General features: G+C 33.5%; 2 protein-coding genes across 2 annotated transcripts; both read left to right on the top strand.

Moving 5' to 3' along the window:
- The first annotated feature begins 2120 nt into the window (after positions 1-2120).
- On the top strand, positions 2121-4324 carry LOC100813773 (uncharacterized). Its single transcript, XM_014770544.1, has 7 exons — positions 2121-2337; positions 2995-3065; positions 3232-3389; positions 3467-3587; positions 3702-3872; positions 3984-4043; positions 4163-4324. Exons 1-7 carry the CDS (start codon positions 2121-2123, stop codon positions 4322-4324), a joined length of 960 nt encoding a protein of 319 aa, XP_014626030.1.
- A 5655-nt stretch (positions 4325-9979) lies between these two features.
- On the top strand, positions 9980-10900 carry LOC106794164 (ATP-dependent DNA helicase pif1). Its single transcript, XM_026126843.1, has 2 exons — positions 9980-10685; positions 10827-10900. The coding sequence occupies exons 1-2, from the start codon at positions 9980-9982 to the stop codon at positions 10898-10900; spliced, it is 780 nt and encodes a 259-aa protein (XP_025982628.1).
- Positions 10901-14835: the final 3935 nt, after the last annotated feature.

Below are 14835 nucleotides of genomic sequence, written 5' to 3'. Positions count from 1 at the left end.
AAATTAAATAGAATTCTAAAACAATACTTAGGACAACCTTGAAGAAAGAATGTCAAAAGAAAACAAAGAATGAAATGCACTAGACGACAGACGTGCATCGCAATCCCGCGAGGGTTAGCGACTGGACAAAGGATCACGATCCCGTGAGGTTCAGCTAACTGCAAAAAGATGTCCTCAGTTCGGAATAATAATAATAATAATAATAATAATAATAATAATAATAATAATAATAATAATAATAATAATAATAATAATGAAGCTAAGGCAAAGTGAGAAAAAACAAACATGCAACAAAAGAATCACTTTTTGAGAGCAGAGAAATCAGGTTTTAAAAAAATTAGTAATAACAACAATGAAATTAAATAGAATCCTAATCCAACATTATTAATTATGAATATTAACTTTGTTATATTCTTTGAACAAATTTAATTTATCAAATATATCATCAAACAACTTAAGAATGTGTAATTAGGAAAAAAATGTCATTTATATTAGTGGTTGTCATGTAATCTATCTATATACTATCTAATAAAAGAGAAGTACCTGGAAAATTCTAAAATGTCCCTACCTAAGGCTGTGACACCTGTCCATTTCCTTGGTTTTTCGGTCTTTTAGCCTTTCCATTTCCCACTCCCCTGCCTCTTACACGTGTCTGATTTCCCAGACTGTGCACGTGCTCCTGTTTGCTTTTTTACATGGTTAAAATCTCTTCCATTTTATCTGTCATGCTCCAGTTTGGGTTTTTTGCTTTTCATCTTTCCAAATACAGACAAGTTTTGGGTTCTCTTTCGATGTTGTTTTCATGTATGTTTTCTTACATTGCATGCATGTTAGCTTTTCATTTTTTGGCTTCTCTTTTCTTACATGTATGTTAGCTTTTCATTTTTTGGCTTCTCTTTCGGTCTTGTTTTCATGTATGTTTTCTTACATGCATGCTAGTTTTTAGTTTTTCTGTGTTGGACGAGGTTTGACTTCTCTTTTGGTGTTGTTTTCATGCATCTTTTCTTACATTCATGTTGCCTTATGTTTTTCAGAAATTGCATGTTAACTTATCGTGTTTGTCTGTTCCTGGTACTTTTGCTGTTTTATTTTGGTGCTGTTTTCATGTGTGTTTTCTTACATGCATGTTAGCTTTTCATTTTTCTGTGTCGGACGAGGTTTGGCTTCTCTTTCAGTGTTGTTTTCATGCATCTTTTCTTACATTCATCTTGCCTTCATTGTCCGTGTTTTTATGTTTTTCAGAAATTGCATGTTAGCTTATCGTGTTTCTTTGTTCTTGGTACTTTTGTTGTTTCGTTCTTTTCCTGTTCTATCATCTTTTGTTGTTCTACGATACTATCTACATCGGGCAGGTTCCTTTTTTGGGCTTGGTTTTTTTATTTGGGCTTTGTTTTTTAAAAAACTTAACTTCTTTCTTGTAAGATTATCTACGAAAAACCATCTACCAGGAAAGTTTATGTCTTTGGCATTAGTTTTGTGCATTTTTGTGCATGGTTTGTTGCTGACTCTAGCACTTGCATGGGCATTCTTTTTGTGACTCATGGTATGTGTTTGTTTGTTTTTGGTCATAGCGATTTTTCGTTCAGAAGGTCGTGCAACAAGAAGTTTATCTACGATTTTCCATTTACATTACAAGGTTTTATGGTCGTCACCATTTTTCATTTCCATTACAAGGTTGTGCAGGAAGTAGTTTAGATAAAGTAAGCTATCATGGTCATTATATCATATAAGAACAACAATATTTCTTTTGGCCTGATGGTGCCACTCATTGTTGGTTTTTTGGATGATTGTTGTGGGTGTTGAAAAACGGCATTGTGTTACATTGTTGTTGTGTTTTTTTGCAGCATTATGGCACGTTCTCCAGACAAGATAAAGAACATCGACGACTCAAACGAAACTCTTTAACTTGCTGTGAGAATCAGTGATCTATGGTTTATTGGGACGCCTAACAAATCTAAGCAAGCTGAGATGGTTTTTGTTGACTCCGATGTATGCTTCAATTTTGTGGTTTTTTCTAGGTTTATTACTTATTATTCAGCCCATTGTGTTGTAACTTTAACGGAATCCAGGGTGATGAGATCCATGATGTTTGTAAACAAGACCAACTGAAGTCTTAGAAGATGGACTTGAAGGAAAATTGTACTTATGTCATGCACAATTTTAAAGTGCTAAAAAACAACGGTCAATACAGAGTCTGTGATCACCAATTTAAATTGGTGTTTATTGAAGTTACTGTTGTAAGGCAGTGTGCTCTAGACGACCTCCCTTTTAGAAAATACAGGTTTGCTGAATTTGGTGATGTTGTGGCTAGGCAGTTTGAACTTGGCCTATTGGTTGGTATGTTAACTTATATTTTTGCCACTGAATTTATTTTCAAAGTTTTGCTCTTTTTGGAATAAATAACATTCCTTCATTTTCCTACTTGCTTTAGACGTTATCGGTGTTGTGGACGAGGTTGTCTTTCGTCATGTTTCAGGAAAAGGTAGAAGGGTAGTCTTTAAACTAAAGGACTTGAGGTAAAGTTTGATAGTCGCTAACAATTTGTCTCATATACTTTGTCAAGTTGTGGCTATGATTACATTATTATTAACTGATTGTCTCATAACTATTTGTTTCCAATAGCCAGCAATTGCTATCTTGCACTTTGTGGGATGATTATTGCTTGCAATTTTTAAAGTTCTTAGATGATCATGAAGGTCATGGCCCGATTACAGTTTTATTGACCCATGGTAGAATAAAGGAAGCTCAGGGTATATCCTTATGTTCAATTTATTTGTTCTTCTGTTTATGCTATTCCACCTTATCATTCTATTTTAAAATGATTTAGGATCTTATCCACCATCGGTCAACAATTCTTTCAAGGCTTCGAAGTTAATTATTAACCAATCGGTGATGGAGATTCAAGAATTCAATGAACGATATTTTTTCCATGTGGTGTCTAATATGTGTTGATCATTTTTTGTCTTACTTTTGCTGTTGATTCTATATTTGTAGGCTTGCAGAGTTGGGCATTGAGGCCCGGTCAGTGTTTAAATCCCATGGTTAAGGCAGTTCATAGCTTTCAGGTTCTATCCAATTATCATCAAAGGAATCATTCTTTGGAAAGGCTGAGGCAAAGACTATTGTTGAGATTAACACCATCCCTGAAGTAATTATCTTATAGATTTTAATTCTTGACCCCCCACCATCCCAAGTTTATGCAACATTTGATGTGTATGCTATTTCACACAGGAAATTGTTTGTGTAACTATTGGCACAATTACTAGGATTGTTATGGACAATCATTCATGGTGTTATATAGCTTGCATTCAGTGCCATAAAAAAATTGATGCAGAGATGATGCCCTTCACATGTGCATGTGGCAAATACAATCAGGAAGCTATGCTTAGGTCATTGCGATCTTTTAAAATCCTGTGTATTCTTCATACATTCATATTTTTCACACTGTTGGTATATATGGTACCAGGTATAGGCTTGACGTGATGATCAACCACAGAGATGAAAACACAAAATTCTTGCTTTGGGATCGTGAATGCACTGAATTAATTGGTCAGTCAGCTGATGCAATTAATAGGCTTAAAATTGAAGTACATATTTGGATTCAAAAGCAACTTTTTTCCTTTGATATGTTATTTTTTGTTTGTGTAATATCCAATACCATTATCCTTTTTTTTAGCATCCAATTATTCTCTTTGCACAAGGATGGTGATTTTGATTTAAATGTTTCACCCCAAGCACTTGATAAGCTGTTGGGTTATGTGCTTGCTTTTAAGATAAAGGTGCAACCCAAGTTCAGGAATTCTGCCATTTTGAAGTGTTCTATTGACTCAAGCTTAATTGATGTTGTGATGGACATGCTACCTGATGCTGAGGTACTGTTCTATACAACTTATTTTACATTAACTATTGTCAAAACTATGTATTCTACCCATACTTATTTGTTTTGCATGGGTTGTGTTGCCATCAATGTATGTCTTATTCAGACATCTTCAAAAATCAATGTCCCAGCCTTTGATTCCAATCATTCTACCAAACATGAATCTGTGAGTTTTAATCATGACCTTCATCCTTTAATATGATTTTTCTTGCAACTCTTCCATTTTGACACTTCATGACTTTCAACTTAGTATTCAACTTATTCATTGCTATTTGTTTTATCCAGAAATCCATGTCTGTGACTATAGACCATGATCCACTGCTTGGGCTCCCATTGACACCTACAAAGCGACAGACATTTCATGATTGTGATGATGAAGCAACGAGCTCTCTAATTTCACCTGCACAGCTTTCATCTAACAAATTAAAAAAACATGACTCAATTTAGTGCATTTGGTTGCTTGCAAGTTTTGCAAAACAATTTTTTTTGGCTTGCTATTTGCATATTGTAAATTGGCTCCCACCTTTACTTTTGTTGCTGTGGTGTTCCTTTAAAACTTTAATCTCAACTTTTGTTAAAATTTCAACCTTATTTTGTATCCAAGTATTGTGGGATTTAAGTTCTGTTGTTTATGCGATCTCACCTTAACTATTGGACTATATTTCAAAATCCTTATTTGTTCGATTGTTAAAATAAATACCAACAAAGCATGGTTATATTAATGGTTATAAAGGCATGTTTCAAGAAACTCCACAAATTGTCAAAGTTCATACAATACCTACGCAAATGTTATGAATTCAAATGTATGGCGAAAGACTGAACAAGTAAGATTTTGAAATACATATCATAGATGGCTAGATAGAAAATTCAGAAAACATGTTTTTCACAATGATGATAACTTAAATTTCAATCAAAGTTTTAGGGGGCCATTAAAACATCTGATTTTAAGGTGTACATGCTTAATTGTCTTAGCTCCAAGTATGCACACAACAAAGTAACATCTTAGAAATAATTACCACGAAACATCGATCACCATGACAGCTAAACCAACATTCATATTTGATTAATTTTCTAAGAACAAAATATACACACCAAGACAAAAGTATCAGCTTTCAAGTCTCCAAAAACATGATCTTGAATCATCAATGATATGTAATTAAGTATTTATTTATTATCAATCATCGTTTAGCCTCATTTGTTATTTTAGATGGCATGTTTGCCTTGATCTAACTTTGACAAATGCAGAATCAGATATTTTATAAATTTACTCCATCTTTCATCATATCTCCCAATATGATGTACAATTAATAACATAGGCAAAAAAACAATTTCCCCCTAGGTTGACATCCTACTTCTGTCATCCATAACATCTTTCATATCAAATTTCTTATCGATGCTGCCAAAGCATGGCTATAACAATGCCTATACATGCATGTCTAATCATTTTTATGAAAGTATGGTCCATTTAATCAGCTATCAACATTCATAATTTTAGTAATTTTCCTTATGTTTACTGTTTATTACTTACTTTTGAAGTTTTAATTCAGCCACCAAACCATGGCTATAATCATGCCTATACATGCATGTCTAATCATTTTTATGAAAGTATGATCCATTTAACCAACTATCAACATTGATAATTTTAGTCAACAAGTAAAGTTATGTCTTGATCCGAGTGGGAATAGCATTTCTCTTCTGCATGTTCATGGAGTTTCGAAGTTTTAATTCACCATGTATTGTAACATTCCAACAAGAAATCACTGAGAATTTTATAACTCAGTCAACATTAACAACAAGTATCAAGAACATGGATAACCATCAACATGGAAATCATACTGATCCAGCACAAGCCAGGATGAACAGAAAACGTATCAGGCAGCACAAAGTTGATGATCAGGCTTAGAATATTCATTGTAAGCAATTTAAAATATTATATTCCAAATTATAATTAACAGTTGTAATTAGTTTATTAATTTAATACATTGTCCACATTTTTTTGATACGCAAAGACAACCAAGTTGTAAGCTGCATTCAACATTATGGGAATGCATTCCACATTACAATTCTCTTTTAATTACCAAAATAAAATCCACTTAACTTAGATTTAATTCACTTTTTTAGCTAATGTTTCTGATTCATCAGAGGATGAGGGTTCTGAATCAACACAAGGTACCACTCAAAATCTACTTTATCAAATTAAATCTCAAGATTATCATGCTATAATATGATCTAAGTGCAATTTTCATAGGCTCTACTTCAGTTTCTTTAGCTGAAAATCAAAACTGTATGTCCTCAGCTAATGAGCCTGCAATTAATAGAGAAGGTAACAATTAATATTCATAAATACTATGTTATTAGCTTAGCCTCAGATAGGTTGCACTGTACAGAACTCCTTTTGTTTATCGTGTTCCAATTTACATGTTTTTCTAAAACATTTTCAATAGCCAACATCATTTTACCATATGTCATTAAACAAATTCAGGGTATCCTGATCTTGGTGACCAACTCATGCAATGTACCCACTGTAATGCAAATATGTGGTATGATGAAAGAATCTCAAAACGTGTAAGAACTACAAACCCAAGATTCAGCTTATGTTGTGGAGGTGACAAAGTTGAACTTCCATTGTTACAAAATCCACCTAAATATCTCCACCAACTTTTGTATGATCATGATACATCTGATAGTAAAAATTACAACAGAACATGAGGACATATAACATGATGTTTGTCTTTACTTCTGCTGGTATTAAGTTCGACAAATCAATTAATCATTCAAGAGGACTTCCTACAATAAGAATTCAAGGTCAACCATGTCACAGAATAGGCAGCATGTTACCAATGCCTGGGAAAGAACCTAAATTTGCACAAGTGTATATCTTTGACACAGAAAATGAAGTGCAAAATAGGATTAATGCAATAAGGTAGTTACTCTTTCATTGTTATTATTATAAATGCACAACATCCATTTAGAATGTTAGATTTAAATAGATTCAAAAGAAAATGAAGTGTAGAATAGGATTAATGCAATAAGGTAGTTACTCTTTCATTGTTATTATTATAAATGCACAACATCCATAAAGAATGTTAGATTTAAACAGATTCTAATTCTTTATTCTGCATTGCTAATCTTGCAATCATCATATATATAATTGGCTACTTTTGTCAGCAGTCCACATAATCAAATTCAAGGGCACATTGTTTCACAACTTAGTGAGATGCTGGATGAATACGACGTGCATGCAAAAACTTTCAAGATGGCAAGAGATAGATTGCAAGATGGTCAAGTGGATAATATAAAGTTGAAATTGATTACTAACCGTGAAAAAGATGGTCGTACATATAATGTACCTACTGTTCCAGAAGTTACAACGCTAATTGTAGGCGATTTTGATGCAAATTCAAAAAGAGATATTATTATTGAAACTCAACATGGACAATTACAAAAGATCCATGAATTACATTCTAGCTATCTAGCTTTATAATACCCTCTCCTATTTCCTTACGGGGAAGATGGATATAGACCTGATATCCTACATAGTAGTGCACCAGATAGTAAGAAAAGGATAAGAAATCGTCTTACAATGAGGGAGTGGTTTGCTTACAGGCTACAATGCAGATCAAATGAATCAAAAAATTTGTTGAATTCTGGGAGACTATTCCAACAATTTGTTGTTGAGCAATATACTATGGTTAAATCAGAAAGACTTTCTTACATCAGAAACAACCAAAAAAAACTTCGAGTTGATAAGTTTTGGAGCTTACAACACTCATTGGATGATGGAAGCACGAAAGGCCTAAATAAAGGTAAAAGAGTCATTTTGCCTTCAACCTTTGTTGGTAGTCCACGCTATATGGATCAACTTTATTTTGATGGTATGGCCATATGCAGCCATGTGGGCTTCCCAAATCTGTTTATTACTTTAACCTGCAATCCAAACTGGCCTGAAATCCATAGATTGCTAAATCCCTTGAATCTAAAAGCAACAGATAGACCAGGCATAATCTCCAGAGTCTTCAAACTAAAGTATGAACTAATATTGATGGACTTGACAAAGAATCAGATGCTAGGGAAAGTTATTGCATGTAAGTTGATTCTAACTTTGGTGAATTTATATTATGTGCCAAATTCTTATTTTGCACTGTTAATATTGACCACACAGCCGTATCTGATAACTTTAATTGCTACCTATTAACAGTCTTACTAATGAATTGCAGATATGTATACAATAGAATTTCAAAAATGAGGGTTGTCTCATGTCCGTTTGTTGCTTTTTTTACATCCCGATAACAAATATCCATCCTCGGATGAAATTGATCAAATTATATCAGCAGAAATACCTTCACAGCAAGATGATACAAAACTGCATTCATTAGTAAAAAACCATATGGTTCTTGGCCCATGTGGAATTTTGAGACCTGGATCTCCATGCATGAAAGAAGGCAAGTGTAGTCGTTTCTATCCTAAAATGTTCCAGCCGCATACTATTTTAGATGCAGATGGTTATCCGGTCTATCGTAGAAGAAATAATGGTCACACAATTGAGAAAAATGGTGTTATAATTGATAATAGGTATATTGTACCTTACAATCCAAGATTGCTTAGAAAATACCAAGCCCATATCAATGTTGAATGGTTTAACCAAAGCACTTCTATCAAATATTTATTTAAGTACATCAACAAAGGATATGATAGAGTAACTGTTGTTTTGATTCATGATGATAATGATCCAATTCACAATGGTAGCACTCATAATGATGAGATCAAAGAATATCTAGATTGCAGGTATTATTAAAAATTAATCTCTAATTTATCTAACCATTATTGTTTTAACACCTACATCTATCTTCCCGACAGATACATATGTCCTTGTGAATCTACTTGGAGAATCTTTGGGTTTCCAATACATGGCAGAAAACCTGTTGTTGAAAGATTGCACTTCCATCTTCCAGGCTGACATAGTATTGTCTACGAAGACCATGATGATATTGATGATGTATTGTCTAAGCCAAGTATCTCTGATTCAAAGTTTATTTCATGGATGAACACCAACCAAAATTTTGTTGAAGGAAGAAATCTTACTTATGCAGAATTTGTTTCTAAGTTTGTATATAGCAAGAAGAAAAGATGTTGTCACCTTATGAAGAAAGGCTACACCATTGGTAGATTACTATGGGTCCCACCAATTACAAGCAAATTATTTTACTTGAGGATGATGCTTACTATTTGCAAAGGACCTACCTCATTTGAGGATTTAAGAATAGTTGGTAATGTTCAATATCCTACATATAGAGAAGCATGTTTTACTATGGGGTTTTTGCAAAATGATAAAGAATTCATTGAGGCAATCAAAGAAGCAAAAGACTGGAGCTCAGCACATTATATAAGAAAGCTATTTGTGTTGTTACTTTTAACTACAACAATGAACAAACCTGAACAAGTTTGGGACCAAACTTGGCATTGAATGGCTGATGATATTGTCTATAATTATAAAAAATCATCAACAAGTCCAAGTTAGTAGTAATTTCCCATGACACAGATGAATATTGATGCGACACATAATTTGACTTTTTTTCCTTTTGTGTGTTAGCATTACAGCTTGATGATAGGACTCTTCAAAATCTGGTCTTGCGTGAAATTGAACAATTGTTGCAAGCAAATCAAAGATCGCTTACAAACTATCCTTCAATGTCATATCTAGAAGATGCGAATTGCCCAACCTATCTAGACAATAGCCTTATATTAGCTTAACTCAATTACAACAATCAAGAACTCATATCAGAGTTTGAACATCTATTTTCTCAGATAACAGGTATATTAACTACAAAGCAATTTACACCTCTAAGAATTGTTATGTCCATTTCTTTGTTAACTTTTCTCATCTTCAAATCAGTACTTCAACTGGATTCATTTTTCTTTGCATCTAACACCACATATCGATAATTCCAGACGAACAAGCATCGATTTATAACCAGATTGTTGAAGTTGTTAATAAAGATGAAGATGGTATATTTTTTCTCTATGGATATGGAGGTACAGGAAAAACATACATTTGGAAAAAAACTCGCAAGTTCACTAAGAGTTGACAATAAAATTGTAATTATGGTTGCTTCTAGTGGCATAGCTTCTCTATTATTGCCTGGAGGTAGAACTGCACATTCAAAATTCAAAATTCCAGTTCCAGTTTTTGAAGACTCAACTTGCAATATCCATCAAGGAACTCAATTAGCTGAACTATTAAATCAGACAAGTCTGATCATTTGGGATGAAGCACCCATGGCTCATAAATTCTGTTTTAAGGCACTTGATCACAGCCTTAGAGATATCATCAAACACAACTCAAGGGACAATAAAAGCTTTGGAGGTAAAGTAATGGTCTTTGGTGGAGATTTCCGACAGATCCTGCCAGTCATTCCAAGAGGCAGCCGCTCTGATATTGTTAATGCAACAATTAATTCCTCTTATCTATGGGATTATTATCAGATCTTGAGGCTGACAAAAAACATGCTCTTACAAAACAACATGCAAGCAACAGATCAAGAAGAAATTATGACTTTTGCACAATGGATTATAGATATTGGTGATGGTATTATTGGACATGACAATGATGGCTACGCTACTATTGAAATTTCACATGAACTATTAATCACAGAATATAATGATCCTATTCATAGTATAGTTAGCTCTACATTCCTAGATTTATGTCATCATCACAATGATCGTGAATACTTCCAATTCAGAGCAATATTAGCTTCTACAAATGAAACAGTACAACAAGTTAATGATTATATACTTGCATTGATACCAGGTGATCATATACTAAATTATCTTATTGTGGTTTTCATCTTTTAGTCCCGACGAAATCATAATAATGATTTATATTGCAACTTTGCTGGATTTGACATTTTTTGTTAATGAATTTGCATTTTTATGTCTAAAATAATCATAGGTGAACAAATGGAATATCTGAGCTCTGATTCAGTTGACAAATCCGAAACCATTGAAAGTAGTCATTTCTGCTAACTCACAACTGAATTTCTTAATTCATTGACAACTTCTGGCTTACCCAATCATTGTCTCAAACTCAAAATTGGAACACCTATAATGCTCTTAAGGAACTTAGACCAAACTCAAGGGTTGTATAACGGTACTAGGTTAATTGTCACAAGGCTAGCAAAACATGTTATTGCAACTGACATAATTTCTGGGACAAATATCGAAGATCATGTTTATATCCCATGAATGTCTATGCCACCTTCATAGTCACCATGGCCTTTTAAGCTATTGAGGAGATAATTTCCAATAATGCTTTCTTATGCAAAGACGATTAACAAATCTCAATGACAATCCCTATCTTCAGTTGGACTTTACTTGCCAAAATCAGTTTTTTCACATGGCAAATTATATGTTGCATTATCAAGGGTCAAGTCAAAGAAAGGACTTCGAATTTTAATACATGATCAGAAAAAAAAAATGACTTCAACCACCAATATGGTTTTCAAAGAGGTCTTTACAAATATTAAAAGGTAAATCCAATTTATTAGCGATTCCAAATTTGATTCTATGCACAATTATATTTTCCGCTTACTCATATGATCTCTGATATACAGTTAAAACATCATCAAATGAGCCAATCTACAATTCATGAACTTCAAATAACCAGTCTTCCATTACGAAGTACATTTTCTCATTTACTGCATTTTAAATTTCCATCCCTTTTCATAAACTGCAAATTAAGCATTTCTTTCATGAATTGCACAAAAAAAACTTAAATACTTATCTCAATTTAAATACTACCATTCAACAAATTAACTCTATATGCTATTGTGGCTCTTTTAGTAGGATAATACACTTATTGTTGCTCTTTTAGTAGAACCATTTCTCTTTTGTTAGATAATCAATTGCCCATACAAAATGTTATGTCTCCCAAATGATTACCCACTTCAGCATTAGACACGTGATTCATTTGATAATGGCAATTGTATTTGTAACAATAAAAAAATAGTGTCAAAATCTTTGTTATATTCAGCAATAAAAAAACCTCTTCACCTGCCTCCACCACCACGGACCTTCACACTGATTATTTTGCCCATTCACGTCCAATCTTTAGATGTAGCATTCAATGCTCCACAGTTCCCAAACCACTTAACTTGCCGCCAGTTACACCCTTAGAAAAGCAATGACCCTTCCATCACCCATTACCTTACACCACCAAACCACGCTCCCTTTTTCTACGACCTCCACTTTAACTCCAAGGAAATCATTCTCTCAACGCGATTGCCGCCATGACTTCTGGTTCATCAACTGGCTCAAGCAAGGTCAGTCTAAACCGAATACCTCACTGGATGTGCATTCATTTGGTGATTTTTTCCTTGCCTTTGCTTACATTTTTCATGCATATCCCGAACCAAAATTGAACATCTTGCCATCTGTATTTGTGACTTTTCCACTTGCAATTTACGACAAACATATTCCAGACTTCTAGCTTTGAATCCATGATTGTCCATGGACGGTGACTTCCTACTTTGTCACTCAGCCTTCTTTCATGTGCCAAACCCTTAATCCATTTTTCCCGCCTTCTATTTCGTTTATTTCCACCCATTCTGTTAGGTTTCTTACCTACTACGTTATCATCTACCTTAGTAATTGCACCGGTTATTATTTCAACCACACATATTTAGATGTCCACATAGCTTCTTCCTTTCAGCTTTTGTCAAATTCGGGTGCTCCTAACAAAATAACAAAGTTAATTAGTAAAATAAATGTCATCAACTGGTCAAGGCGGCACGTGCATCATGAGCAATCAACTTCCCTCTTTTCCTGCTGAAGAAGCTGATCAGAAGCATATTTTTTTGTTTGCACATATATATTGTCTATTTTCTCATCATATCAGTAAATGGCTCAGAGTGAATTTGAACTTCGAAACCTCACATTTTGGGGAAAGGTATTTCCTCATTATATATAAAATATATATATACACGCCATTAAGCAGTAACAGATTAGTGTGTCAATAGAAAACTACTAAAGAACTCTGAACATTGTAGAAATATTCATATGAGAAAGTTAAATTCATAGGTAAATTAATAAATCAAAATGACAAGACATCACAAAGGCACCAATTGTCAAGTTACCAAAAATGTGCAGTCAGTTAAAATAGGAACCAATCAAATAAAACAAAACATTTTCTTCAGAGCAATAAAGATAGCAACAAAAAAGAAATTGAGTGTCAGTCAATTGATGTTGATTATGGTCAGACAACATGTTTTATATTTACTTCTAACCCATAAGCTTGAGACACACAACAATCAGAAGTTATGAACTAAGCAGGAATAGACACAAAAACCATGAAGAATAAACAAAATCCTACCTTCAAGTAGATGTCTATAGCTCTGTACAAACCATCATGATTTGGTCTAGCAAAATCAAGAATGGATTGTGATTAGAAGCTAAAATACAGAGTGCAATGAATAGAACTTTAAAGTGGGACTTGTAAGTTGTAACAGAAACTGTATATCAATTTCAGTTTGTCAATTGAATTAATAACAAAAGAAAAAGAATCATACAACATTTCAAACATGCTTAGGCTCCATTGAGATATATAATATCTAAATTATAGTTTAATAGACTTTTTTTACTCAAGTGCTGAATACAAAGCTTCCAACAACAACTTTTGTGAACAAAGCTTGGTTCATATTATATGCAGTTTCTGTCAACTTAATTAGAGGGAAATTAGAGCAAATAGAATACTAATTTTACTTTCTCTCTATATGAGATCATCACCAATTTAACTCACTATTCACACATAGAGAAGATGATTGGCCTTCTAGTTTTTAACAAAGCTTCACTCATTGGTGGATACCTGTTCTAAAAAATGTATGATATGAAACGGTGAATTCCTTGTTTAATAACATTATAAGCATGTAGATACTTAATTGTTTGTATTTAAAGATCATGCATACCTTTCTGTGGCTAATATACCATCATTTTCACAATTATCATACTTCAAGTAGCCAACTCCCTAAAATAATGTTTAATTCAGATATTAGGTAACATTATGTTAGAAATATGCTGACAGAAATGCAAGATGACTTTCAAATGAATGTATCATCATATATACCCAAGAAGAAAATGTTTTTGCATCTTTTCTTCATGTCCTAGTGATCTAGGCATACGTTTACTGCAAGTTTGATTTCTGCAAAGAAACTGTAAGTGATCAGAAAGGCTTGAATAAATTAACATCAGCATGCTCATGATCAAAGCTTAAGGTTGATGTGTTGATACCCTGCATCTGAATATATCCCCAACTGTAAGCGATTGAACCCAAAATACCATTGAGTCACAGACACCCCGATCCAAATAAAAATCGCAAAAATCACAAAAAGATCGAAATTAACAAAATCAAACACCCGTGAATGAGGAGGTGGAGAGCTTGCATGCAAATCCAGATAATTAAATTAGGTAAAAAAACAGTATTGGAAAAGATAAGAAATTATAAGAAACAAACCTTGCGTGAATGATCTTAACACCAGTTTTCATGTTGAGCCAAGACCAATTGTAAGCGATTGAACCCGAAATACCACTGGGCCACATACACCCTGATCCAAATAAAAATCGCAAAAACCGCAAAAAGATCGAAATTAACAAAATCAAACACCCATGAATGAGGTGGAGAGCTTGCATGCAAATACAGATAATTAAATTAGGTAAAAAACAGTTTTGGAAAAGATAAGAAATTATAAGAAACAAACCTTGCGTGAATGATCTTAACACCAGTTTTCATGTTGAGTTGAGACCAATTATAAGCGATTGAACCCGAAATACCACTGGGCCACAGACACCCTGATCCAAATAAAAATCACAAAAACTGCAAAAAGATCGAAATTAACAAAATCAAACACCCATGAATGAGGTGGAGAGCTTGCATGCAAATCCAGATAATTAAATTAGGTAAAAACAGT

The sequence above is a fragment of the Glycine max genome, chromosome 18 (assembly GCF_000004515.6).
Source record: "Glycine max cultivar Williams 82 chromosome 18, Glycine_max_v4.0, whole genome shotgun sequence".
Classification (NCBI taxonomy): domain Eukaryota; kingdom Viridiplantae; phylum Streptophyta; class Magnoliopsida; order Fabales; family Fabaceae; genus Glycine; species Glycine max.
Note: the sequence above shows the minus strand (reverse complement) of the source record. Positions and strands in the feature narration are given on the sequence as shown.

What these genes read in the sequence shown, in the direction of transcription:
- LOC100813773 (XM_014770544.1), top strand. Translation starts at nt 2,121, where the DNA reads ATGGACTTGAAGGAAAATTGTACTTATGTCATGCACAATTTTAAAGTG. An exon ending in TGAACTTGGCCTATTGGTTG is followed by an intron (nt 2,338 to 2,994) that starts GTATGTTAACTT and finishes CTATATTTGTAG; the next exon opens with GCTTGCAGAGTTGGGCATTG. An exon ending in AGGCAGTTCATAGCTTTCAG is followed by an intron (nt 3,066 to 3,231) that starts GTTCTATCCAAT and finishes TATTTCACACAG; the next exon opens with GAAATTGTTTGTGTAACTAT.
- LOC106794164 (XM_026126843.1), top strand. Translation starts at nt 9,980, where the DNA reads ATGGTTGCTTCTAGTGGCATAGCTTCTCTATTATTGCCTGGAGGTAGA. An exon ending in TATACTTGCATTGATACCAG is followed by an intron (nt 10,686 to 10,826) that starts GTGATCATATAC and finishes AAATAATCATAG; the next exon opens with GTGAACAAATGGAATATCTG.